Source organism: Apus apus, chromosome 1 (assembly GCF_020740795.1).
Source record: "Apus apus isolate bApuApu2 chromosome 1, bApuApu2.pri.cur, whole genome shotgun sequence".
In the NCBI taxonomy this organism is placed as follows: Eukaryota; Metazoa; Chordata; class Aves; order Apodiformes; family Apodidae; genus Apus; species Apus apus.
This window is the reverse complement of record NC_067282.1, coordinates 9208060-9233588: the sequence shown is the minus strand read 5'-3', so window position 1 is coordinate 9233588 and position 25529 is coordinate 9208060. Positions and strand designations below refer to the sequence as shown.

Genomic DNA, 25529 nt, shown 5'->3' with positions numbered 1-25529 from the left:
CCATTGTGTGCCCATAAATCAAAATAATAGAAGTTCTCAGACTCTTCTCAATGGTGTCCAGTGACAGAACAAGGGGTAATGGTCACAAACTGGTACACAGGAGATTTAACATGAATATGAGAAAATACTTTCTTACTCTTAGGGTAACAGAGCACTGGAATAAGCTGCTCAGGGAGGTTGTGGAGTTTCCATCCCTGGAGACATTCAAAACCCACACGGACCTGTTCCTGTGTAATCTGTTCTAGGGGATCCTGCTCTAGCAGTGGGGTTGGACCAGATGATCTCCAGACCTTTCTTCCAACCCCTACCATTCTGTGATTTTGTGATTCTGTGATTCTGTGAAGTTCTGACCAGATATAGAGTGAATATTTTTACCCCGAGGACAGTCAAACATTATGGTCCAGAGAGGTTCTGTAGTCTGTGTCCTGGAAGATTTGCAAGACCAGATCACAGAATCACAGAATCTCAGAATCTTAGGGGCTGGAAGGGACCTGAAAAGATCATCTAGTCCAACCCCCCTGCCAGAGCAGGATCACCTAGAGCACATCACACAGGAACGTGTCCAGGCGGGTTTTGAATGTCTTGAGCAAAGGAGACTCCACAACCTCTCTGGGCAGCCTGTTCCAGTGTTCTGGATGTGATAAAGCTTTGTGCAACCTGATCTGACCTCAGAGCTGACTGTGCCTTGGGAAGGTTGACCTAGAGACCTCCTGAGGTTCCTTTTAACCTGAATTACCCTATGAACCTATGAGCGGTGTTGGACAGACAATTATCAAACACCATAAGCAGAGCAGTGTGATTTTTCCTAGGGACCAAGACAAAGATATCTTGTTGCACACATCAGTAAATCATGCAGATGGCAAACAACATTCAACTGTAATTGTTAACTCTACTTGGCAGTTTCATAGTCTCTACACAGGCACACTAGTGACAATAGATTAAAATTTCAAATTATTGGAGGGTGTGGCTCTTGTTTTATTTACTGTTCATAGAGCACAAGGTAAATAACAGGTCATAACTAAGGAATACATTAAGATGATGCTACCATTAATAGAGGAGGAATGTGATGAAAGACTGTACGTACCAAAGGATACATTGTATGTTGCCAGTTCCTCTTCATGATTCCTTGACAAATTATAGATGACGTGAGCGTAGTTGCTCACAGCTGATGCATAATCTCTACAGTCAAAAGGAAGGACAACGGAGTTGGCCAATTCAAACACCAGCCCTCCCCGTACCTGAGCTACTGTCAGATGATTCTTGAAAGTGGGATCATAAAACTTCTCCACAATTTCATAGGTCTCATAGACACTGTGGTAAACTGGATAGCTGCTGTATTTTTCTACATCCTGTAACAAACAAATTGAAACAAAACCATCACTCAGATGTAGATACTTCAGCTTTGCTTGAAAGCCTTTGCTGTAGGATCCAAGGAACTGTAAATTAAGTGCTCAGGTCACACTAATCCTATCAACAGCCATTATAGGCAGTCAAATGAGAAGAACTGATCAGTGGTGGCTCTCTTAGACATCAACCTACGATGAGATGAACAGTAATTTGGAGATGTCTCTCTCCTCTGATATATACAGAGAGACCAAAGATGGTAGCTAAGGACTCCTAACTCTTAGTTGGATAAACTAAGCTGAGATTACCCTTCCTCTTTTTGCTTGGATCTCAACAGTCATTTCTGGTTTTGTCTTTGGACATGGTTTTTCAGAGGAAAAGACTACATTGAATAGATTGCTCCTTCAGCATTTCTCTGTTTGTTCAATCTCACAGTAGGCTTCAGAGTCATATCCATATTTTCCATAAAACATGAACCATTTTTAATTCAAAGCTTCATATGTTATAAATAATTCAAAAGACATCATAAGTCACTCATAAGCCTTCATCAACCATAGGTAATTTCAAACACACCCATTTACCCTGAGCAAAGGTTCTTTTATCTGACTGACACTAAGGTGACCATTTATATTTATTAAATATTTGTGCTGTAGTAGCACACAGACTTCTAGTAATGGGACTCTACTCTGACACCGTAAAGTGAACTACTCCAAAAATCTGGCTGTCTAAATGGCTCAATTACAGGTGATTTTATTCAGGCTGTTACAGAAGACAGAAAATTACAAAGACACAGACTTACCCAATTTTTACTGTAACGTGCTCTGCCTGAAGCGATGCCAAGACGTTGAAAAAAGACTTCAAAGTCATTGCCAGAACCCAGCTTATTTATTCTTTTAATAAGAAAGAGAAAAATGCCTTGACTGACAATACTTCTAGTTTTAGTCTGCTTCCAAGTACTGTGGCAAGTATTTATTCTGCAGTCACAGCCACTACAGTCTTTCCTAGTACGCTCTTTCTGTCAATGTACCATGAGTTGTCTGTGACCCCTACATTACAAGCACCTCATTGCATTCTCAGAGGAGCAAAGTCATCATTCTCAGGTCAGAGAAATCAAACTCTCAGGAGGATAATTTAACTCACTGCCTTTAATCATTGAGAAGAAGCAATGACCTTTCTCCTGCTGAACTTCCAGTATCTCAAGCTCCCAACTCAAGAGAAATCTCAACAGTACTAGCATGGCTCCATGGAATAGAATCAGTCTTTCAGATTCTATAGAGAAGTCCTGGTAAATCTGAAGGACAGTATTGTAAAATCCTCCCTGGTGTACTCCCCAGCCACCCAAACTCAGAGGCCTTCCAGGAGACTGGAAGCAAGTGCAAGGGAAAGCATTTGTCTGCCTGCTGCTGGCTTGTGCACACCACCCTTATTTGTCTAAATCTCTACAAAGTAAACACCTGACTTTTCATATATAAAGCCTCCTGTTCATGCTACAAAGGCAAGCTCACAAACTGTTGTACAATAGTGTATCAGCTGCAATCATTAAAACTCTGAAATTTATACCAGCTGAGAATCACACAATATTTTTTGGGTGCTCAGTTTTTCAAGTGGACATTTATTTAAAACCCATACTCTACAATTTACTTCTGGTAATATACCATACTTCTGATATATAATTTATTCTGTTTTGTCACTGACCTGGGGACCTCTTTATATTCTTTTGATGGATTTTTTTTATACCAGCTCTCATAAAGAGATTTTCCTTCAAACCCTTCATCCGGACTTGGTATCTAGAAAAATATATTGTAAAAAAAAGACAAAGGGTACAATTTTAAATGTTACAAAGAAACAAATCTACAACCTACAATCATGTAAATCCTATGGCTTAGGGCAATGAATAAGACACAGCCTCAAGTCCCTTAACCTTTTTTGCATATCCATTTTAACATTTCAAATGCACAGCCTTTTTGAGAGGAACAGTTTATTTGCTAAAAATAGGTAATTTTAGATGGAAGAAATCACATGAAAAGCAAAATATTTCATGGCAATATTTGCATTCTGATATTTCTTTATGAGATTTTCATCCCTTTAAAATATCCAACACAAAAATGCCTCACAAAACCAAAACATTGTTTCACTTTGGCAGAAAATTTCTGTTTTGTCTTGGTTTAATTCAAAACCATTTCTGCCTTGTTTTAGGTCACAAAATTATTTTAATTGATGCAGCAATAATTTTAGAAGGGCAAAGCTTCAAGTAGTTGGTGTTTAAGTCATCATAGCTGCTACAGAGATATACAAATCAAGATCAACCTAAAATTAATTCATATCACTCTGACTACTTCCCAGATTACTGAGCAGGTTAAACACTGTGGGGGTTTTTCATCTTTCCTTTTATTGGTAAGCTGCTGAGGTTTTATTATCTTTAGCCTATTAAAGATTACTAATATCTATTCTACTATTAAAATCTTTATCTACTATCTAAGAGTTACTTCACAATAGGAATCAAAATAAAACTAATATATTTAGGGACTCACAAAGCTAATTGCTCACAGAACAGCGTTAACAAAGTTAACACTTTTTGCCATAAATTAACTTTGGATCACAAGGGACCTAATTCCTGATCAGCATTCTCTTCAGACATCAGCTACCAACAAGCTGCTGTTACATGCATTCATCAGCCTTTGTTGCTGTTTCCCAGCACAAGGAAGGGTTACACAACCATGTTTACTGGTATTTAGGTCAACATTTTAACAATGGCTATTGGTGTCCAAAACGAGACCCTGTTGACCTGATTTTCAGACTGTTCTGAACCTGTGCACTTTGCACAGGTTACCATGGGAACTGCAGGTGATGAGCTCTTCAGCAGTTCAGGACAGAAATATCTTTATCTGGGCAGCTAATTTTAACAGTTATTTTTTATTTCAATTGCCCAAAAATTATTATACTGAATTACTACATTTCCTTTATTGTTGTACCAGTCTAATGCCAGCTTCCAAGAGATAACATATTATTGACCCTGGAAAGGAGAGATGACTGAACATATACAGCAATGAAGACAGATACAGTAGATTAATAGAATATATACAGTAGCTGTATATTTATATTTTATATGTATATTTATATAAAACACACACAAAGAATAGTAATTAAATGTTCATGCTTTAATACAGGTGAACAGAAAAAAAGGAGAAATAAAGAGTCTTTAGTGGCAGCCTCTATGACCCACTCTCAAAGCAAGGAACATCTCGCAACTAAGATAGTGAGGCTATTTCCTGAAAAAGGTTCATACATTTTAATTTTGTTTGCCACACAAATATGTGTGAGAGCTTCATGGTCAGAGTTAATGAATATCTACCAGGATACACTGAAGTTGAGCACATTGACCAAATCGGTCACATCATACCAAAAAGAACACTGATTTCTTCTCCTGCCTGAAGGGCATTAGTCTTCCATTATCATAGAGACCCTAACAGATTGACTGGATAACCAGGTTTATTCTCGTTTCTGTACTCTGGCTCACTTTTATTAATTTGTTGTTAGAAGGAATACTTTCACAGAAGGAGTGGAAAAATTCCCTAATCTCATATAGCTAATAATTTAAAGAAATAAGCTTGACATCACAGAATCACAAAGTCGCCACAGTTGGAAAAGACCTCTAAGATCACCAAGCCCAAATACCAACCCATCATGCCTGCTAAAGCAGGTCCTGAAGTGCCACATCTACATGTTATTTCAATACCTCCAGGGATAGTGACTTCACCACCTCCCTGGGCAGCCCATCCCAGTGCCTGGAATTTCAGAAAAGAAATTCTTCCTAATATCTAGTCTAAACCTTCCCTGGCACAACTTCAATTTCAAATCCCTTTGCTACTTCTGAGGAAAAGCTCCAGTTACTTAGCTATTGACTTAAAAGGTATACAGCAGTCAGAAAAGAAACACCTGATCCCATATTTTATACACAGAGCCCCCTCCAGTATGTGAGCACAAAACATGCTGGAAAAAATTCCAAGCAATATTACCTCTTTAGTCAGACTGTACACTAGTCTGTACATCAGTGGTGTGCAATCCACTCGTAGTGTGTAGTTTCCTGAAAAACAGGAAAAACTATTTGAAGAAGCAAGTTCAACTCAGCTGAAACCTTGTGCCATTATTTGTTAATAAGAAAAGGACTAGAGACCTATATTCTCTTTAAAGAATGAGGTGATTCTCCCTGTAGAAGAGTTCTCCTGTGATTTTGTCAGTGCATTTTTATTGGTCAGGGTGAATTACAGCCCAGCTTTTGAAGCAACTCTTAAGAGCTTTTCTGATGTCCCTATATTTATTAAGCACATTATAAGAGGAGGAGCTGACTCTAAAGAGTTGCTATAGAACTGCCAACAAGGGTAAAACACTTTTAGTCCCTTCCCATGACTTTCCAAATAGTGTACCTACTGCAATTGACTTCTTCTGTGAAGCAACAGCAACTTCTGAAGGATACTTTGTGATTCTGGGTCACAGTTTCCACCCTATCTTCTCTTAAGCTAATGCAACAAAATAATCACATTGGAGATTTCATGGATCTCTAAGCCAAAATGCCTCCCAGTTACCTGTACATACCACCATCATTCATATAAAACACAAATCAAAACTATGTACCTTCAATGGAGGAATCTGCATTGATATAAGCCACTCCCCGTGCTTGCAATACTTTGGCATTTTCCTACAAGAAAGAAGAGAGGAAGAAAATGTTTGACATTTTTTCCCTCACAACTGTTTTCACATCCACAGCAGGAACAGCTGTTTCAGGGAAAGAAACCATATAGTGCATGGATCCATATATTCTTAGTAGTTCAGAAAGAAACTTAAGAATTTGTATGTGTGTGCGTGAGGAAGAGAAAGAGGAAGAGAAAGAGTGAGAGGTAAAAAGTGTTGCTTTCTAGTACAGATTTCTTAAAGATCTGTCATGTTGTAAATTTCTCTTTGAGCATTATTGGGTTTACCTCAGCCCACTCTGTCGACCCGAACAAGCCAAATTCCTCTGCATCCCAGCTTGCAAATATCACTGTTCTCCTTGGCCTCCATCCTGCAATAGAAGACCATAAAAATTGTATTACAGAAATAAAGACTGCTTGCTAACACGGCAATGTCATTTTGGTCAGCTCATCTTTTATCCTGATAAAAGGTGTTTCTCCCCCTCTACTCTGCTCTCATGAGACCCCATCTAGAGTACTGTGTCCAGTTCTGGAGCTCCCAACATAAGAAGGACATGGAGCTCCTGGAGAAAGTCCAGAGGAGGGCCATGAAGATGATCTGAGGGCTGGAGCACCTCTGCTATGAAGACAAGCTGAGCGAGTTGGGATTGTTCAGCCTGGAGAAGAGAAGGCTCCAGGAAGACCTCATAGTGACCTTCCAGTACCTGAAGGGGCTACAGGAAAGCTGGGAAGGGACTTTTTACAAAGGCACTTGCAGTGAGAGGGCAAGGGGTAGTGGATCAAAACTGAAAGAGGGGAGATTTAGGTTAGACATTAGGAAGAAATTCTTTAGTGTGAGGGTGGTGAGACACTGGCAGGAGTTGTCCAGGGAAGCTCTGGAAGCCCCATCTCTGGAAGTATTAAAAAGCAGGTTGGATGGGGCTCTGAACAACCTGATCTAGTGAGATGAGTCCCTGCCCAAGCAGGGAGGTTGGATCGAAATGATCTTTAAGGTCCCTTCCAACCCAAACCATTATATGATTCTATGATCTGTGGGGAAAGAAGTCTGTTTAAGCAACTTTAACACTTTGTGTTTTGCATAAATTCTTGAAAGAAAGCTTTTCTAGTCTTTTGGTTCTGTTCAATTCAGTATACATTGTATACCAGCGTCTACTTTGACAGAAAAGTGTTTGGCAGGTTTTTGTATCTATTACTGAATTTGTTTGACCTGTTTCCCAAATGCTGGATTTCAAAATCTAAGAAATTCCCTCCAACTTTGACAGACCACGTTCAAAACAAAGATATTTCACTTGAAGTTCTGTATTCAATTTAAAACCAGGACAAATCATACGGAACAGGCACTATGGCCCTGCCTCTGTATCTCTGCCCAAAGATTTCTTTTAAGCTTCTGGAATCTTTTCATCTTTTGCTCCCTTTCTTTTTTACTGTATTTTTTCTTTTCAGCTTACATTCCAAAGAGAGTTTCCCCTGATATTCAATAACTGCAAGGGAAGGGAGAGAAAACTAAATGTCAGGAAGTTTTAAGGATAATGGGTAGGCAAAGGAAGTTCCTCTAGCACAGTATGTGAGTTATGTCAGAGCTTCTTTACGTGGCAGGTCAGACAGGCAGGAAGAATTTGCTCTAACAGCAGCAGAAACTTGGTACAGTTGGCGTTTGCTCCTATTCTAATGTTACTAGGCATGAGGTATTTTTAACCATTACCTCCTAGTATGTTTGCACAGCTCATTCTCTGCACTACACACCCATGCTTTGTTTATTTTTGGCTCTGTCTCCAAAGTGGTCAAGTGTTGAGAAGGCTCTTGATGTTATCCAAATGAAGCCTTGATCCACCACTGCCATCCATTTTATAAGACCACTGAAACACCCAGTCTGTCTAGCCTCAAATATGCAGTAATCAGTTGTACCTAACTGTTACATCTGTTTCATTATCGCCCCACTGTGTTTTGCTTTCCTTTAGGTGTGCTTTCTCTTGAGTAGAAGCACCTCACATATAACAAGGTTGTAACTGGAACTATTTAACATCTGCAGAGCAGTGTGCTCATTTAAGACACCAGTGATATGCATATGTTTCATTTTAAGCATATACTTAAATCCCAGACAAATCAATGGGCACACTGAAAGCAGGGATTTTTGGTTTGCTTTATTCCTTTGTTGCATTACCTCCTTGTATGAGGTTTAACAAGGCCAAGTCCCGGGTGCTGCACTTTGGTCACAACAACCAAGTGCAAAGGTACAGGCCTGGGGATGAGTGGTTGGAAAGCTACTTGGTAGAGAAGGATCTGGGGGTGGTGGTTGACAGCCAACTTAACGTGAGCCAGCAGGCTGCCCAGTTGGCCAAGAAGATCAAGAACAACATCTTGGCCTGCATCAGGAATAGTGTGGCCAGCAGTAGAGAGGTGATCCTGCCCCTGTACTCAGCACTGGTGAGGCTGCACCTCGAGCATTGTGTGCAGTTCTGGGCCCCTCTCTACAAGAAGGATGTCAAGTTGCTGGAGCGTGTCCAGAGGAGAGCTACCAAGCTGGTGAAAGGTCTGGAGAATAAGTCCTGTGAGGAGAGAGTGAGGGAACTGGGATTGTTTAGTTTGAAGAAGAGGAGGCTGAGGGGAGACCTCATTGCTCTCTACAACTGCCTGAAAGGAGGTTGTAGGGAGGTGGGTGTTGGCCTCTTCTCTCAAGTGAATAATGACAGGACAAGAGGAAATGGCCTGAAGCTGCACCAGGAGAGGTTTAGATTGGATATTAGAAAGAATTTCTTTACCGAAAGAATGGTTGGACAGTGGAACAGGCTGCCCAGGGAGGTGGTAGAGTCACCATCCCTGGAAGTTTTTAAAAGAAATACACATATAGTACTTAGTGACATGATTTAAGCACTGAATGGGTAGATTAGGTTATGGTAGCGGGATTTAGGTTATGGTTGGACTTGATGATCTTCAAGGTCCCTTCCAACCAGGATGATTCTATGATTATATGATTCTATGGTTATATTACCTTTCTTGTTCAGTTTTCCAAAGCTCCTCACAATCTCATGAACCACAGCTGCCCCACTCTGGGGATCAATGCCACCAAATACCCATGAGTCACGGTGGCCTCCCAGGATGACATATCTGTCTAAAGAAAACAATTATGTCATTTTACTTAGAAAACTTTTTTCCTGCAACAGAGTTGTTATTTGGAAGCAATTTCTAATTTTCCATGTAGGTATTGGGCAACATACCTTAATAGTTTTTAGTACATATGAGAAGAGCAAAAGACATTTTAAATCTCCACAGACATTTTTCTACATTTTCAGCCAGTGATGAAAAATTTGTCAAACACAGTAACTTGATCTCCTAAGATTTAAAACGACTTATATTCTATAATGTTACTTCTATTATTAGAAATACTGCAGATTTTCTCTAAAGATAAAGCATATTTCAATATTTTACAATAGTGTAGGTCACGGTAAAGCTGATCCACTGATTGTATTTGTAGAGCACCCCATCTTACAACATTCAGGCATGATAAATGAAGTATTTCTCTGACTACGTATATAGTCAATCATCCAAATTATAATAGAGATGGGAATAGTAAGACCAAAGTCAGACTAGATCTCTCTGCACCACTGTTAATATGGTTAACAGTTGTGTTTCAGGCAACAGAGAAGTTCTGCAGTTACGAGTTAAATGATGTTATCATCATTCTAGGGATGTCCAGGTTTTTTGGGTGTAAATCACACTGGTTACAAGAGACTGCAAGAGAAAGTCAATAGTGGTGGATATGTCTTTAGATGGAATACAAAATCCATTCCCATGTTAGCACGGAATAATCTCCACTTTAAAATATTATTTCAATTGTAAAGTAACTTACCTGAAAACAAACGTTTCTCTGCTCATTACGACTCCCCCTTGAAAATCACCATTTAAAGTGAAAATGCTGACATACCCTGAACCATATGAAACCTGGTGTAATAAATATTTCAACACCAATGATGATGTAGTGCAATGTTTCAGAGAAAACTATGTTCCTCATTTCTCCCTTGTAACTATGAAGTGCATGGAAAGGTCACTGCAAGCTTAAATCACAGTAAAGACAAATGATTTTTACCTGGTTCCATTGTGCCTCTGATGGTACCAATCACGTTGTAAATCCTTGTAACTTTGTTGTGGCTATGAATGTGCATTTTCACCTTGCTAGTGTATTGGGAAGAAATTCCAAAGAAAAAATCCACCAGATTAGATAATAAAATATCTTGACACCTTTCAGAAGTGTATAATATCAAAAGTAAGGAAAGCATTTTCACCAAATTGACCCTCCATTAAACCAAAGTAAATCTGAAAATATTTCAGTGAGTTTTTTTCTGGATTTAACTTGTACAACTGAGAACAATATTTAGCCCTTTAAAACTATGTACTGTTATTGATGTAAATAAGATCTATATGGATAACAGGCTCAGGGAAACAAATTCAGAGAATTTTTGCTAGCAGGTAGTTTTTGAATTTGGAAGAGTAAAAGGAAAATGCAAACCATCCAATGCTAAAAAGATAAACAGCTCTAATCATCTAGAGGTTGGTGCAATCCAGAAAGTAATCCAGCACAGTCAATACAGATGTGGCACCTCAGGCAGCAGAAAATGAGACAACTCATACTCAAAGAAATGATGCAAGTAACCCCAGCTACTCAACTTTTGGTCAAATTCTTTTGCTCCACCTGTTTTCCTCTGATTTTGAGTACATTTTCTTATGAAACAAAACTGACCTTGTAGAATAATTTATTGTGAAACCAGGACCAACGTTGTAAGATACATTCAAATTTCCTTTCCAGCTACTATGTGGAGGTGCATATCCTCCCATATTACTATTATGAAAGAAAAAGAAAAACAAAACATTATTAGTACAGACATCTTGCAATAGCACCAAACACAAATGAGGAACTACACTTTGTTAGGTCACAAGCACACACAGACCACAGTGACAGTCTTAATCTTAGACAATTTCTACTACAAGCTTCCACAGAAGAAACATACGTCTTCTGGAATACGTTAATACTAGCAACTTAACTTAGCAGAATAGTCCTGGGCATTGGAATATAGTGTTTGCACAAAAACTGCCTCTTGCAAAGGCTCCCTGGAACTTTCTACTGCCTTGAACTGCATTTCCATTTGAGTCAGCAGAGAGTAACTTGGACCATTCTAACAGTTTGACAGCACAGGCAGCTGTCTTCCAGTGCCTGTCCCTGGACACTGTTTAATCTAGTAGCATAAATAGAGCTGATATGTTTCAAAGATGTCTAAAACTGAAGTAACATGATCGGTTCAAGTCACCTTTTCCTGTTCTAAAGGTGAGATGTTTTTTCTCAGTTAACACAACTGGAAATGCACTAATTCAGTGGATCTCAATATTTATCCACTTATTCTAAAGGTTATATATTTTGCACACGAATTTGTGAGAAACAAATACAAAATATATTATAAAGTATGCTGGATGTTCTGGCTCTTATTAGGCAAAATATATTTATTATAAAAGAAAGCACATCCTTTACTGTAAATGCATACTTCACAGAATCTTAGAATCACAGAATCTTAGGGGTTGGAAAGGACCTCGAAAGATCATCTAGTCCAACCCCCCTGCCAGGCAGGGTCACCTAGAGTATATCAGTCAATCTTTATTCCACTGAACACTTGAGCATATCTTCAAGTCCTTGGAATATTTTTTATATGAAAATATGATAGCAGGAATACCTAGAAGTTATGACTTCTCAAGACAAAAGTGAAGACAAGAAGCAGGTCTTTTTTAGAAAATTTAGATTTCATTCATAATTATAAAAAAAAAAAATTCTAGTATTATTTCCAACTTATTGAAGAGAACTATCTAGCTACATAATATTTATATACATTAATCTGCTCTACCACTATTAGTTTGCAGTGGAAAAAAGAGGGGGTTTTAACCTATATCTCTATCAACATAAGCAGTTTTCCTCATAACATGACCATAAAGTTTTAAAGAAAAGTCAGTTTGGAGATGTATTAGTTTTGGGAGGAAATAGGAAAAACACTGAAATAGTTAATGAACATCGGATGTGCAAAAGCACCAAAGACAGTAAAATTCTGACTCATATAAAAAATGAATAGCTTCAACACTTCAGAAGAAAACTGCACAGAGAAGAAAAGTTAAAATATTTTTACTCAATACTAAAACTGAAGCATCAGACAGAGCAGAATGAATGCTCTTATGATTTAGATGTAAATTTCCCATACATCATGTTCACTTATTTCCCTAAACACTTATCCATGGTACTGTTGCAAACCCTGGTAATTCCTGCTCTGTATCTCTACAGTTAATACTGATTATAACTTCTACATTTTTAGGGGAAAATACACTTGCCAACTCAGTCAAATACTATTTTTTTTCAGATCTTTTACTTGGTTTGTTAAGGTAATTCTGAATTTGAATGCTGTCCTCTGGCAAGTTGGCAGCCTGTTTTCGTGTCACTTGAATATTTAGTAAGCACACTTACTCACAGATAGATGTCTATTAAATTACCTATAATACTTCAGAGTTTCCCTATTTTCCTTGTATTAGTTTGCCTGCATCATTTCATATTTATGCAATATAATACACCTGATGAGAGAAAGCACATGCCTTAATTTCACAGAGGACAGTACTGATACTGTCCCATTGACCAGGCATGGCAAATATTTCCCTGGAAAAATGAATGACTTCATTTGTGTTTTGTTTTGGGGTTTGTTTGTTGTTTTTTGTTGTTTTTTTTTTTCACAAGACAGGTATCATGCCGTTCTCAAATATTTTTTTTTTGCCTTTATTCAAACTCAGAGGCACTTTATAACTTCATTATACTTGACTGATTGTGATATATCACAAATTATCCTTTCCAGATCACTCTGCACCTATCTGATATGTATTAAGAGATAACATTTGCCCCTACAGAGAACCTAATGAGAAACATACACTATTTCAACAGCTACTGTAGAAGCACAGTGCAAAAGTCTTAAAAAAACTCTCTTTTCAAAAAACAGCCTGTTTAGAATTGCTCATGTCTCCCATACACTTACCGAAGTAATGTCTCAGCATCATGATAGCCAATGGGATGAACTGGAATTTTTGGGAGACCTACACCACTGGCTTTGTCTAGCCGGTGGGTGTATTCTGAAAGCAAAACACAGATATTTTCATATTTCCAGCTCTCAGAAGGAATCTGTGCAGTTCACAGCACAGTCCTAACACTGGAGTCAGATAATTTCACTTTCTTCCAAGTCAGGCTGGCATTTCTTCAGTGATCTCATTCTTTATACTTTATCAACATGTTTTAGACAGACAATAACAAAGATTCTGCCATAGTTTCTGTAAGCATACTTTTAGAGCTGGCTGGAAATCTTAACATTTTTGTTATTGTTTTTGTGTTGAAATTTTTTAGGTAGAAGTATTTTTCTCCATAGAAAATAACTTCAGACTAAGCCACAGGTGAAGAACAAGAGAAAACAGGGAGCCTCTAGTCTGATGCTCAGAACATTCAGCTGGAAACTAAAAAAAAAAAATTGTCAGTTGATAACAGATGCAGATAAAATTGTATGTATTGGGCTACTTAATATTCTGTTTGGCTGTTTTGATGAACAAAATGAAGCCTAGGTTTTGTTCTAACAAAGCTCAAATAAAAATAACAGGGTTTTTTTACAAATTTTAATCTAAATTTTCACAACGCAGACAAAACTTGATGTTTGCAAGCTAGCAGGTATAGAATAGTTTCCTCCTGTGAATAAAACTTTCCCTTGGTGAAGGAAGCAGACAGGGATTCATCTATGAGATCATTGACTCTGGCATGAAGAACCAGAAGTCTTCCTCATGGTCTGCTTCTGCCACGCTGCTGTTGTAAACACATACCCTCATCCACCTCAAGTGTGCTGGCTAGAGGCAACCTTCCCCATCACTTAGCGACTGCTCTTCTCCAGGTGACTGCCTCCCTCAGATCTGCTGGCTCAACTCCTGGCATGAACAGTTCCTAATGCATTTCAGTCAAAATGATCTGGGTTAGGTGTTAAATGAAACAGCTTTGGCAGAGCTCAAAGAAGCAGCTGAAGAAGCATAAGGTGAAGGGGATGAACCAGTGAGCAATTATCTTTTCATCAGGCTCAGCTGCAGCTGGGTGACATGAGTCCCAGCATGAAACATCTCAGCATTGCTGGTAAGGGCTCTTTTAGAAGGAAAGCAGCCCAAACCCTACAGAAAGGAGAACTACAAAAGCCAAGAAACCTGTGAGCTGTGCGGATTGGCTCCTTGCTGACTTACTGATGAGAAGCAGAAAGAAAACACTAGAACTTCAGTGTAATGACCTCTGGGCTAACTTGGGTATGTCTGTGAAGTTAAGCAGCATAGCACTGCACTGTGTGGCTCCCTTAATATCTCCTCACTTTCTTTCACACACCATTTACAGAAGTGGCCGACTGACATGAAGCCCAAAGCTGCCTCTTTTGAGCAACAGGAAGAGCAGGAAAAAATGTGTTTTGTTACCAGGGAAAGGATATGCCCATTACCTTCTTCCCCACTTCCTGAAACCAGATCCTCAAAGCATGACTTCTCTAGTGTCACTCACCCTTTGCAGGATAACCTGGTGTCAGAGGATCCCCTGCCCCATTGAGGTTTAAAACATTTCCACGCTGGGCTCCTCCACCTGGAAGGTTCCAGCCGTTTGGATAGGGATCTGTTCCTGGGGCGCAGTAGTCAGCAGGGTCAGAGTACAGAATAATTCCCTTGGCACCTGCCAGTTCAGCATTCTTCACCTGCAAAGCACATCTCTAGTCCCTATCCAGTTCTTTATAGCTTCATCCCAGAGTTCAAGGAGCAAAAAAAAAGTATTGTAAATGACAGTGATTATTCCTCAGGCCTTTTACAGAGCTTGGGCAAAGTGAAGGACCCATAATCGTCTCATATAATAAAATTTAATGAAAACATATATGCAGATACCAGGTTCCATTTGAAAGTAAGAGGTTTACTGTTGCTTTGAATTTTAGTTAGGAGACAAATGCAATGACATGGAAAACATCCTTTGCAGTATTACTATACAACCTGAGTTTGTATTTGTAATACAGATTAACACAACCAAGTCACTATTTAAATCATAGATAGAAAAAACTGCATCACATAGAGACAACCTTACTTTTCAATTAGTTACATGCTTATCTTATTTGTCTAAATGGTCTCCTGAATGTATCTCAGGGTTCAGACTACAAAGGAAGATTTTATTGGAGAGCTTAAAATTATCTTTGGTTGTGAACAAGGCTAACTCCAAAGAGTGTGTATCTTAGGCTATTCATGGCAGAAGGACTGCCTTGCATGAAGCTTTGGTTAAAAAAGTCTTCTCAGGCAACTTTATTATTGCATAATATTGATTGCTAGAGGGTGAAAGGGAGAAAATATATGTCATTCTGACATGCCAATCTGTTTTGCTACTAGATATCATGGCGTTGTGTAGTGACTGAATGACAACTTATCCTCAACAGTTTTAAATTTGGGTATTTTAATTCAGAAATACCAGAGTCTCTTAATGAATTATATTATTTTCCTTCATCCTCTTTCCTATTCTTGCACACCATTAGGAAGTCAGAAAACAACAGTACAGTTCTCCAGAATTTATACTGGCTCCCACATTCTTTAATATACAAACAGTTATTAGAAATACTACTATAAGGATGAACATATCCTTTTGTGTCAACAAGGGTGTGTAATTTCCAAAACACAGGTCAACTGCCCCTCTAGACATTAGTAACCCTGAGGGCCTTGTATTTCATTTTAAGAAAGGATTCCTAGACAGAAAAACCTTCTTCAGTTTTAAAATCTTGACCATTCAGATAGTATCTTTAAGAGTGGTAAAAAATACATGAAAAAATCATCTGATCCGGAGTGAGTTACATGCCCCTTTTCACTGGTGATAATGGTATTTATGTAAACCAGTGAGTTACCCACTTAAAAGTTAACTGATTAGTCAACAGCATATAATGAAGAGCTGGCAATCCAGTGAGGAGATTCAGTGTTTGATACCCTTAGGTAACTGAGAAATGCAAATTATACTTCTGCTCAGATTAAGGTTTACCTAAATTCTGTACAAGAGCCAAACATACTTAAAACAGACTTGTTTTCTTACATCTCTACTGAGGAAATAACATGAGTGCATGCCTGAAGTATGCACATTATTATCTCCTTTCCTCTCAGGACATGGTAATCTGCTGAAATCAGTAGTCTAAAAATATTCATATCATAGGGACACTGAATAAACAAATAAAGAATTTCAAATAACCTCCATATAGTTATAGTCTCTGCTTGGCATACAGAGGCCATTATAGAGAAACATAATACATGTCTCTTAAAGCACAGCTGAACCAATAGGGAAGAAACATCTAGTTCAGAGTTACAGTTTATTCAAACATGTTAATAACATTTTGGAACAATTTATAGTATGCAAATGAATATAAAATTATGTAAGGTTTTCCAACTTATTTACTTTTTTCCTATAGATTGATTAAATACATTTCATATATATATATATTGTATCTTCTACTAAGGAATCATCTTTGAACATAACTCCATGAAAACTCAGTTATGCTAAAATTTTCGGAACACTTTACATGTTTCAGTCTCTTGAAATCAACTGAAGGACAGCACAGCACAAGTAACATTTTTATATAGAGGCATTACCTTATTTCCTCTGAAGATCTTCCCATACCTGGCAATAACAATCTTTCCTGTGCAGTTAATTCCCATTTCACGTTCAAGCTTAAAGAAGTCCTCGGTGCGGCCGTAATTCACGTACACTAACTCACCCTGATAGAAAGAGGCAGAATTTGAAAAAAATGTTAGTAAGTGCATCGAAAGGAGGATGTGATCTACTAAGAGAATAAACTGAGAACAATGAGCTCTGGGAATGGTATGAATTCTTCTTTGATCATGAGACAATTAGGGTTGGACTAGGTGATCTTTTGAGGTCCCTTCCAACCCCTAACACTCTGTGATCCTGTGATTCCATGCTTAGGTAGGCAACTGACTTCTAAAGAACTCACTCCAACATGTTTTAAACACCCTTTTTAGGAAGGAATAAATTGCCCTCTGGATATACCTCTCATTGATTATACCTCAAAGACTGTTTCAGAGTAAATGCCTATAAAAAGTCTCAAAGACTGGTTTAGGGAAGATGCTTACAATTTCAGACAACTAAAATTAGGTGACAGGAAACTCTTCCTTAGTGCATTTCTCAATATTACCAGACACCTCCAGAGAGATCCTCAATTTAAGACAAATCAGGAGAAAAGTTTCACACCTAATAAGATCCTGGTCCTCTCTGTTCACAGAATAATTCATAAACACAATGATTATTCTTGGGGAGGCTTTTCTGAGTTTATGGAGTAGTTTTCCCTCTCCGTAAAATCAAGTGTAACTCTACTGAAGTCAAGAAAGTTATTTCAGTCTATTTAGATTAAGCAAAAGGAGAATTTGGTCCTGCATTTTAACACAGATTCTTTAGAATATATTGTACAAAATACCCACATTTGCAGGCTTGTTAGTTTTTCTGCTTTCTGCTATATATTTCTGTTAAAATAAGATTCTGTTCAAAACTTAACTTATTTTTTCATCCCACCCTTTATTGAGATTTAGTTAAAATACACCACACAGAAGAAACACACAATTTCTGACAATCTGTAAGACAGCCAGTATATATTCCATCTGCACTCTACTGAGAACCTGAAATGAGTGGAAACTACTTTTAAATCTTTGTAGGGTCTCACTTCAGCAGGCAAGTAGCTATCATCCCACTTTGACAGTATTTTAACTGTCAAAACACAGTCACTGTTACTTATTTTTTAAAAGCAGCTGAAGAGAAAAGTAATAGTGCTAGCAATGTTGAACTGTATTTCCACAACTCCCTGATCATAGCACTCACCCAGAAAATGTGTGAGCTGGTTTTTTTGCCACTCTCAGTAAGAAGAACTTTGACCATTTCTCCCACTTTCCAGGAATATGACCCACTCATGAGACTGCAGTTTGCCTGGGATGCAGGTACCTTGTAGCCTTCTGCCTTCATTGAGCTTGGAGGTTTATGCAGGAATCATTTGCAAATTAGTGAGCAGAAAGAGAACTTACGACTGACGACTGCATTTACAAAGGTCCAAATATCTCTCTCCACAGCTGAGTTCTGCTTTTTAATAGTATAGTTTTAATATAAAATATATAAACAGGCCTGGAAGAACTCAGAAGAGCCCTGGACCCACTAAGCATTCCCACTGCTGAGCTATATAGGTGCTCCCTCCTGTGCTGTTTGCAGAACAGGTGCAAAAAACTGCTCACTGGAGAATGTTGTTGTTAACAGCACTAGGTAGGTACCTGGAGCTTTTGTCAAAGTGCTATGTAAGAAGGTGAATATAAGCACTACCTTTTGAAAAGACAATCTGTCTTTTAAGTGTTGGTTGTTGGTTGTTTTTTTCCGGAAACTAAGTTCTTATATTTAATTAAATTAAAATAATTTTCTAAAGAAGGAACCTGCAGCTTCTTGTTCTTACTACTTCCGATAACCCAACACTAACTCTCTTAGTAGCTCTCCACAAACCAAATAAAGCAATGAGGTTATTCTGTCCTTCTTTGGGAACATTATTTTATGATACAAAGCCAGAAGCCATGAATTTTACCTTACATTATGTTCCAAAATTCCCATTGCAATTCTTGAAACACTCAAAGCTCTTATATCCTACACCACAGACTATTGGCGTGGTTTTCCAGATTTCTCTGAGTATCTGAGGCAAAGGAATACAGGACACCTTTCGCTTTTTAGACTTGCACAGCTTATTAACAAACTTCAGAAAGCACATGGCTAGTACAAGGCTGTGTGAGTAAAAGCATTGTGTGCAGGTTTCAAAGTCAGAACGCCATTTAAAGCAGACATTGGACCAGGTGACCTCCAGGGGGCCCTACCAACCTACATTATTCTATATACAGATGGGAAAGATATTGAGAACGACAAAAAAATTCTTATCTTACAAACTATCGAAACCACTAATGATCACAGGATAGAAAACTCCTATTATACAGGTCAGCTTTACAAAAGAAAGCCTATCAGCTGGTGCAACAGTTCAAGAAGATACAAAGGATTAGTGTTAAGCTTTACAGCCAGGTAGAAATGCTAGCAAAAGCCATTTTCAAGCATGCTGTACACTGTGCTGTGATACCTGTCAGTGTGAGCCTTGGGCAAGCAACATTTCGAAAATTAGATTGTTCATTTGACTATGTAAATGTAAGTCTTATTTTTTCACCAAGATGGGAAACAATGTTGCACAGTCACAGAAACATCAGGAAAAGCTTATAGCAGCTGATAGCATGAAAGATTTTTACCATACTTTTAAAAGAAAAGATGAAAATGAAATACAGCTCTGAATCAAATTAGAGAAAAATAAACATATATGAATGGCTGCTCAATTTGAACATTGCTCCATCACAAAACTCTAAACATCAGTTAGGACAGCTTTCCTATTGGTGATACATCAGGTTTTTAACTAAAGTCTAAGAACTTCCACATTATTCTGTATTGCCTACTAGGTTAAACTACATTGTGATTTCCATCTTCTTGTTTCTATTATTTCTACTTCTACCTCTGTTCCTCCTTCTATTTTTGCTTCCTTTTCTACTTTTCTTTATTTTACTATTCTATTATGTTACCTCAGGTATTCCTTGGGCTGAAAATGCACTGTAGGGTGGCACCACATCTTTAACACCTTCATATCCTGGAGGAGGCGGCTCAGATAATGATGTGTTGAAAATCTAGTGGGAAAGAATAAAAGAAAAAAAGTTAATCAGGCAATATGGAAAAGAAGTACTGTTTATTCAGGCACATTTCAAGTGCATTTGCAGTTTAAAGGACTAAATGAGGACTGGCCAAAAATTTAGCAAGCATGGGGCAACCTCTTCAGTACACAGGTTCAGTATGTGATCTTGCAAATCCCACCTCCACCCTTCACAGAGAATCCTGCTTAAATGAACACAGGAACTCTTAAGGTGGTCTCAGTTCAGCAGGTAAGAGAAGGGTAGACCATTATGGTAAAAAATGCTCACATTCTGCTCATCCCTGGAGCTTCCATGAGCACTAGAGCTGCTCTCTAAAGAACTGATGCTGTTTGTGGCCGTACGTCTTGAGACCTACACTCTATTCTTCAAGGAACTGAATTTAGCACTACCACCAGTACTGTATAGTGAGTCAATGCAAATAATGATGCTGACCATGGTTGCTTTCCTCTTTCTGAATAATAACATAATTTTAAAATAATTGAAGTATATGAAGTAAGTATCTTACATAATTCTCCTTTAATCCATATATGTCAGTATGCTAAATGAATCAGGGTAATTACTAGAATCCCTAGCACATACATTAAGAAACAAAGATAACAAAATAAAAAAGCAAAATGGAACTCCTCAGTTCTGTGAGCTTTGGAACAGGCCAAACACCATTAACAGAGCAGGGGATAGCTTTCCTTCCGAGGTTTCCCAGGTGTTTGAAGGTGATTTTTTTCCCTTGGCTACAAAAACTGGTGTTTTCTGTACCTCGTTTCCATACTCATCAATTATGGAGATGTAATTGGGCTTAGTGTCATCAGGGTAAGAGAGCAAGACATCATAATGAACCAACTGAACAGAATCCAATCCAAACTCCTTCCATTCAGCTTGGACTTGCTGTGCCAGATGCAGATTCTCCTTTGTTCCTGCCAGGTGAGGAAGCCGTGTAAAATTGCTAGACAAAAAGAAGCAAGGAGTCAGGATCAGGCATTGCAGCTCATAATCAGAATTCCCTTAGACTAGCTGGAAATAAGCCCCTTTGAGACGACCAGATGTACCGAGGCTAAACAAGTGCCCTGAGTCCTCTGCATTTATGTTTTTGCTTCTCTTACACATAAGTTGAAGTAAATGGTTTCAGTCTGTCTTGTATTGGCATATGATGTCAGCTGTGGGGTCTTGTCCTTGCTTTACTCCTTGTCTTCTGGGTGACCTTAGGCCAATCACTCCTATGCATAATGAGAATGACCTTGCTTGCAAAGTGATAAAAGAATTTAGTGTAATTTTATCTGCGTATTCAATGCAGAAATGTGCATAATTACTCTGATCCCTACAATTCATTAACTGGGTATTCTCCTTGGACTCCACTATTTTAATTAACTTTGGGACAAATATTGATTTATCTAAAGTTCACCCTGAGCATGGCTTGTTGGCAAGTAAGAGAGTGCATCCACAGTGGCTTACAAAGAAGAAACAGAAAAACTCATCAGTTTGTGACTTAACAGTTATCCAGTATGCACAACAAAGAGTGAAATATTATACCATAAAGAGTGAGCAACCCATTGTCTGAAAAAAAAAAAATAATGTTCAGACCATTGAGAAAGCTCAGGGAAGTGAGCTGAAGAATCTCCCAGCTGAATGAGGCTGTCATAATGATGTCCTCAACTGTCATATGACTATGCCATCAACAAGTCACAGAAGAATGTATTGCACCAGCCGGTGTTAATGAAGAAAATCAGAACTTCAATAAGGAAGGGGCATAAGGTTGGGAAAAAATTGAATTTTTGAGTTCCAGTGAGAACAATGCCATCAAAGTGCTAAGAAAGAACTAGATAGTTCTGCTTTTGTACTGAATGCTGCTAGATAGAATCATGTTCCTCTGATACTGTCAACATCCAGTACCAACAGTGTACAAGTCCCTGCAACATTTTCTGGATGACATACTGAGTCAAGAGCACAGGTATGTGCTATTGTTAGAACCAATGGCTGTTCTGTAAGAGTTAGGAATTTTTAAGTCTTGTGTTTACATTAAAATTTTACCTATGCAGTAACATTCTCCTGTATTATATTGCCATTTAACTAAATGCTGTCTTTTTCTTCGTTTTTTCTCCTAATCTGTTGACTGCCTGTACTGCTAAGTAGCAACTAAGTATCTGCCCTATTTCATCACAGAACTGGCTCCATGACAGTAAACACAGTACAATGTTTTCTGTTGGCATAAAGACAGGGAGCTTAGAGGGTAGAAAGCAGTCCTGTTACAGAGCTGTTTAAAAACAGTTGATTTTGTAGGAGCCAAAGCACAGCTTAAGACTGTAAAAAACCCTAAGTCTTCAGGTTTTAATGTTTATGTAGTCCTCGACATGGCTGTTATATAGTAAAGAGAACATACTTCCCAGTTAATTTGTTTCCAATAGTTTGTTGTTTGTGCACTTAAATTAGTGGGATTGCCACAAAACTGTGAACTGAAAAGATTTTTTACGTAATTTGGTTTTGTAGTGAGATACAATTTCATGCTAGTTAATCAGACTGGGACTTTAAGGCAAACTCAAATTTGATTATTACTTTTGAAATAACTGATACTCTAACACTTTTTTACACAGAAAGTAAATTTCTATCAATAAATTATGATTTCTGCTCTATTACTAACTGGAATAAACATAGCTTTTAACAAATCCTACACTCTCAGAAGTGAAAAAGAATCTGTTTATAAGATTCCTAAAATAAGCAAATAGTACACCAGCTTCCTCGTAGTTCAAGCTTCTAAGTTACAGAAATTTTGACATTAATTACAGTACGTAAACTGTAATATATTTTTTAAAATCTGTATTAACATCTTCCATTGTTTGAATTTTCAGGAACAAATGTCAGCAGCTTTGCTTTTAGGATTTAATAAAAGATACTTTATCTGAAAAGAGTGTATTTTTATACTTAGTATATTTTAAAACACCTACTTTAAGTACTAAAGGATAGATAAGATGAAAACATTGGGGAAAATATGGTCTTTAAAAAGAATCTAAAGAGTCTATGGAGGACTATTGGATTTATTACAAATAGTCTAATGTATCATCAGATTATTAGCTGGTATCTACTGAGTCTCTTCTAGCTATTCATTGTGCAGGAATAGAGTTTAGAAATATTTCTTTCTTCATGAAAATGAGTACAAGATCTGAATAGTGACAGATTAACACATAAATTTGATTAGAGAATGAGGAAGTGTGAAGGGAAAGTAGAAAAAAGGTATTAGGCCCAGGGTGTAGGAATAAGTAAAAACTTGAACACTAGTACGATTTTCTTCTATTTTACATTGATGTACTCCCCTATTTTCCATTTAATGTCTTCATTCATACAGCCTAATTTGAAGTGAATAACTTCTCCATAAACCACAACGTAAGATAGAAACTGTAGACAGGACATGTAGGAGAAAGGCTACTCTATTCTACTGCACAAGCATTTACCAAAGGCTGAGCAAGAACTCAGCCAATCTTGAATTACTTATGTAGTGAGACTACTGACAACTCCTCAGTGGTTTCCAATGCAAACAAGAATGACAGGAGCTGAGATGGACTGTCAATCACAGCTCACTGGGACACATTACATAAATGTCTGGTGGCATCCTTGGGTTGGTTCGGGCTTGAACTATAATTTTTCTGACCGATTAGTCGACATGTTGCTTACTAAAGAAACTGCTTGATGTTTTCAGCTTTCATTTCAGCCATAAATGTCGCCTTCATGTCCTCATGAGGACTTGCAGATGTCTTCTTTCCTGCAGGTTTTGCAAACCAGCCTGTTCAACACACCAAAATACAAGAGTAAAAACATCAGAGCAGTGTACCCACAACACCAGCATTTCTCTTTGGTATCACCACAAGATTTTCACTGTGTACTTTACAACTGCTTTTGTCTCAGCACAGACAAGCAGCCACAACCTAATGCTGCCTCCACAGTGATGGCACTGGCAGTCACCCACACAGTGAGATAACTTATTTACCTAGGCAGATATCGAGGGGAATAAAATACTGTATTTATTCACCACAGTTATTTTATTGTAGATGCTAAGGTGACTTTACTATCTTCCTTTAGCACCAGAACATCCTGCTGTAAGTCATGTGACTAATAAGGCAGCAGCTTTACAAAAAAGCACAGAAACAGACCCCCTTTGTAAGGAACAGATGTCTTGTAACTCCTTTCTCACTCTCTGGTCTGTCTGGCTCTTACTCAGGAATCCTTCCCTTACTGTACAGCATTACCTCGGTAAGTGATGAGAAGAACACCTGGCTAGAAATGAAGTGTTTCTGACATCTGGTTTTCATTTTTAAGTCAGACTGGACATGTTCAGTGCAAATGCTGCAGCAGCTACATGAATAGTGCAAATGAGAGAACTGGTGGGGAGCAGAGAGCGGGTAACAAGCTGGCACCAACAAGATACTGGTCTCCAGCACGGCAAAAAAGCTCTTTCCACAGGAAAAAGCAATTAAGTCAGGACTTCCAATAGCAGGAACCCCAAGTACATACCAAAAGGCACTCAAAATACAAGTGTCTCTTTTGTTTTGCCTCCTCCTCCAAACTGAGCCTGATCCATCGATGAAACAAAAGGGCGGCAAAGGAGGTGAAATCTCTTGTGGCAGCAACCCGCAGGCCTGCCTTTTTGGACCGAGGAGCTGGCAGCACATTAAATTAAAGACTATTTCAGCCCTCCTGTCAGTGGTCCCACCTTTCTGGTTTGGGCATGTGCGGTTTCGATGCAGCAGGGTCGAGGGGCCCATGTTCTGTCCCCTCTTCACAGACCCTGAGCCTCTTCTCTTGCTCATAGCAGGAGAATGATATGGTACAATAATAACCACTTTATTTAAAGGGAAATCGAAAAACAAGTCAAAAAGATGCTCTAAAAAAACCCCAACCCTTTACCTGCGGCAGAGCCAGAAAATCCCGGGGGGTCGGCGACAGCACCGGCCTGGCCCGAGGAGCAGGGAGGGAGGGAGGTGCCGGCCGGGCCGAGCACGGATTCACCCGGGGCACCCCTGGCACAAACCCCAGGGCACTGGAAGCCCGCCCGCTCCTTCCCCCCACCTGGCCCGAGCCCCCTCCCGCGGCAGCCGGGGGTGGCCGGGAGAGCCCCCCCTGATCCGAAGGGCGTCTGCACTGTACCGATGAGGAACCCGAGGAGGAAGCACACCGCCGCTGCTCCCAGGACGACAGCCCAGAAGCGGCCCCTGGCTGCCCTGGGGCCGGCCGGTTCCGTGACCCTGCCGAGCGACGCGCACATCGCTGCCGGCCCCGCTCCGCGCCGCTCCCGCCAGCGCCCGCCCCGCCGGCCGAAGTCCCGCCGCGGCCCGGCCCGCCCCGGAGGCGGCGGGGAGCGGGCGGGCACGGGCGGTGGTTCGCGGCGGCTCCCGCCTCTGACCGGCCGCCCCAGCCCTGCCGGCCGTGGGGGCTCTGCTCGCTCCCACCGCGCAGGCACAGGGAGAAGCCCTCCCGCCGTCACCCGCAGGCAAGGCTGGACGCGTCTGTGCCGGTCTCCCCTCTGCCTTTCCCCGTGCTTGCCCTAGATATCCTGCCACCCCGTGCTTCTTTTAACTTGCTGCAAAGTGCAGTGATGAGGTAAAGCAGCGTTTTGGACACCTGGTTCTCCGTGGCTGTTTCCCGCAGGGTTGTGCCGTGACGTGCTCCACAGGGCACAAGCCGGAGTGGGCAACACCAGGA

General features: G+C 39.4%; 1 protein-coding gene across 4 annotated transcripts in view; it reads right to left on the bottom strand.

Moving 5' to 3' along the window:
- The window catches only part of LOC127385125 (glutamate carboxypeptidase 2-like), a 33428-nt gene extending 8303 nt beyond the window's left edge, over positions 1 to 25125 (bottom strand). The window contains exons 1-16 of one of the 4 annotated variants that reach the window (XR_007889605.1): positions 24975 to 25125; positions 23505 to 23613; positions 20601 to 20787; positions 19722 to 19823; positions 16716 to 16841; positions 14617 to 14803; positions 13082 to 13175; positions 10768 to 10866; positions 10117 to 10202; positions 9022 to 9141; positions 6321 to 6403; positions 5977 to 6040; positions 5361 to 5428; positions 3040 to 3131; positions 2144 to 2234; positions 1239 to 1349 (exon numbers count right to left, since the gene is read on the bottom strand). Coding sequence is in view for 3 of the 4 variants with exons in the window: in XM_051620526.1 (XP_051476486.1) it covers positions 1085 to 1349; positions 2144 to 2234; positions 3040 to 3131; positions 5361 to 5428; positions 5977 to 6040; positions 6321 to 6403; positions 9022 to 9141; positions 10117 to 10202; positions 10768 to 10866; positions 13082 to 13175; positions 14617 to 14803; positions 16716 to 16841; positions 19722 to 19823; positions 20601 to 20787; positions 23505 to 23613; positions 24975 to 25092 (1891 nt within the window). In the remaining variant the exon portion in view is untranslated. Of the gene's footprint in view, positions 1 to 1084; positions 1350 to 2143; positions 2235 to 3039; positions 3132 to 5360; positions 5429 to 5976; positions 6041 to 6320; positions 6404 to 9021; positions 9142 to 10116; positions 10203 to 10767; positions 10867 to 13081; positions 13176 to 14616; positions 14804 to 16715; positions 16842 to 17955; positions 18056 to 19721; positions 19824 to 20600; positions 20788 to 23504; positions 23614 to 24734; positions 24797 to 24974 lie in introns of those variants that run through there. The other 3 variants (XM_051620526.1, XM_051620549.1, XM_051620536.1) reach the window with 3 other exon arrangements.
- Positions 25126 to 25529: the final 404 nt, after the last annotated feature.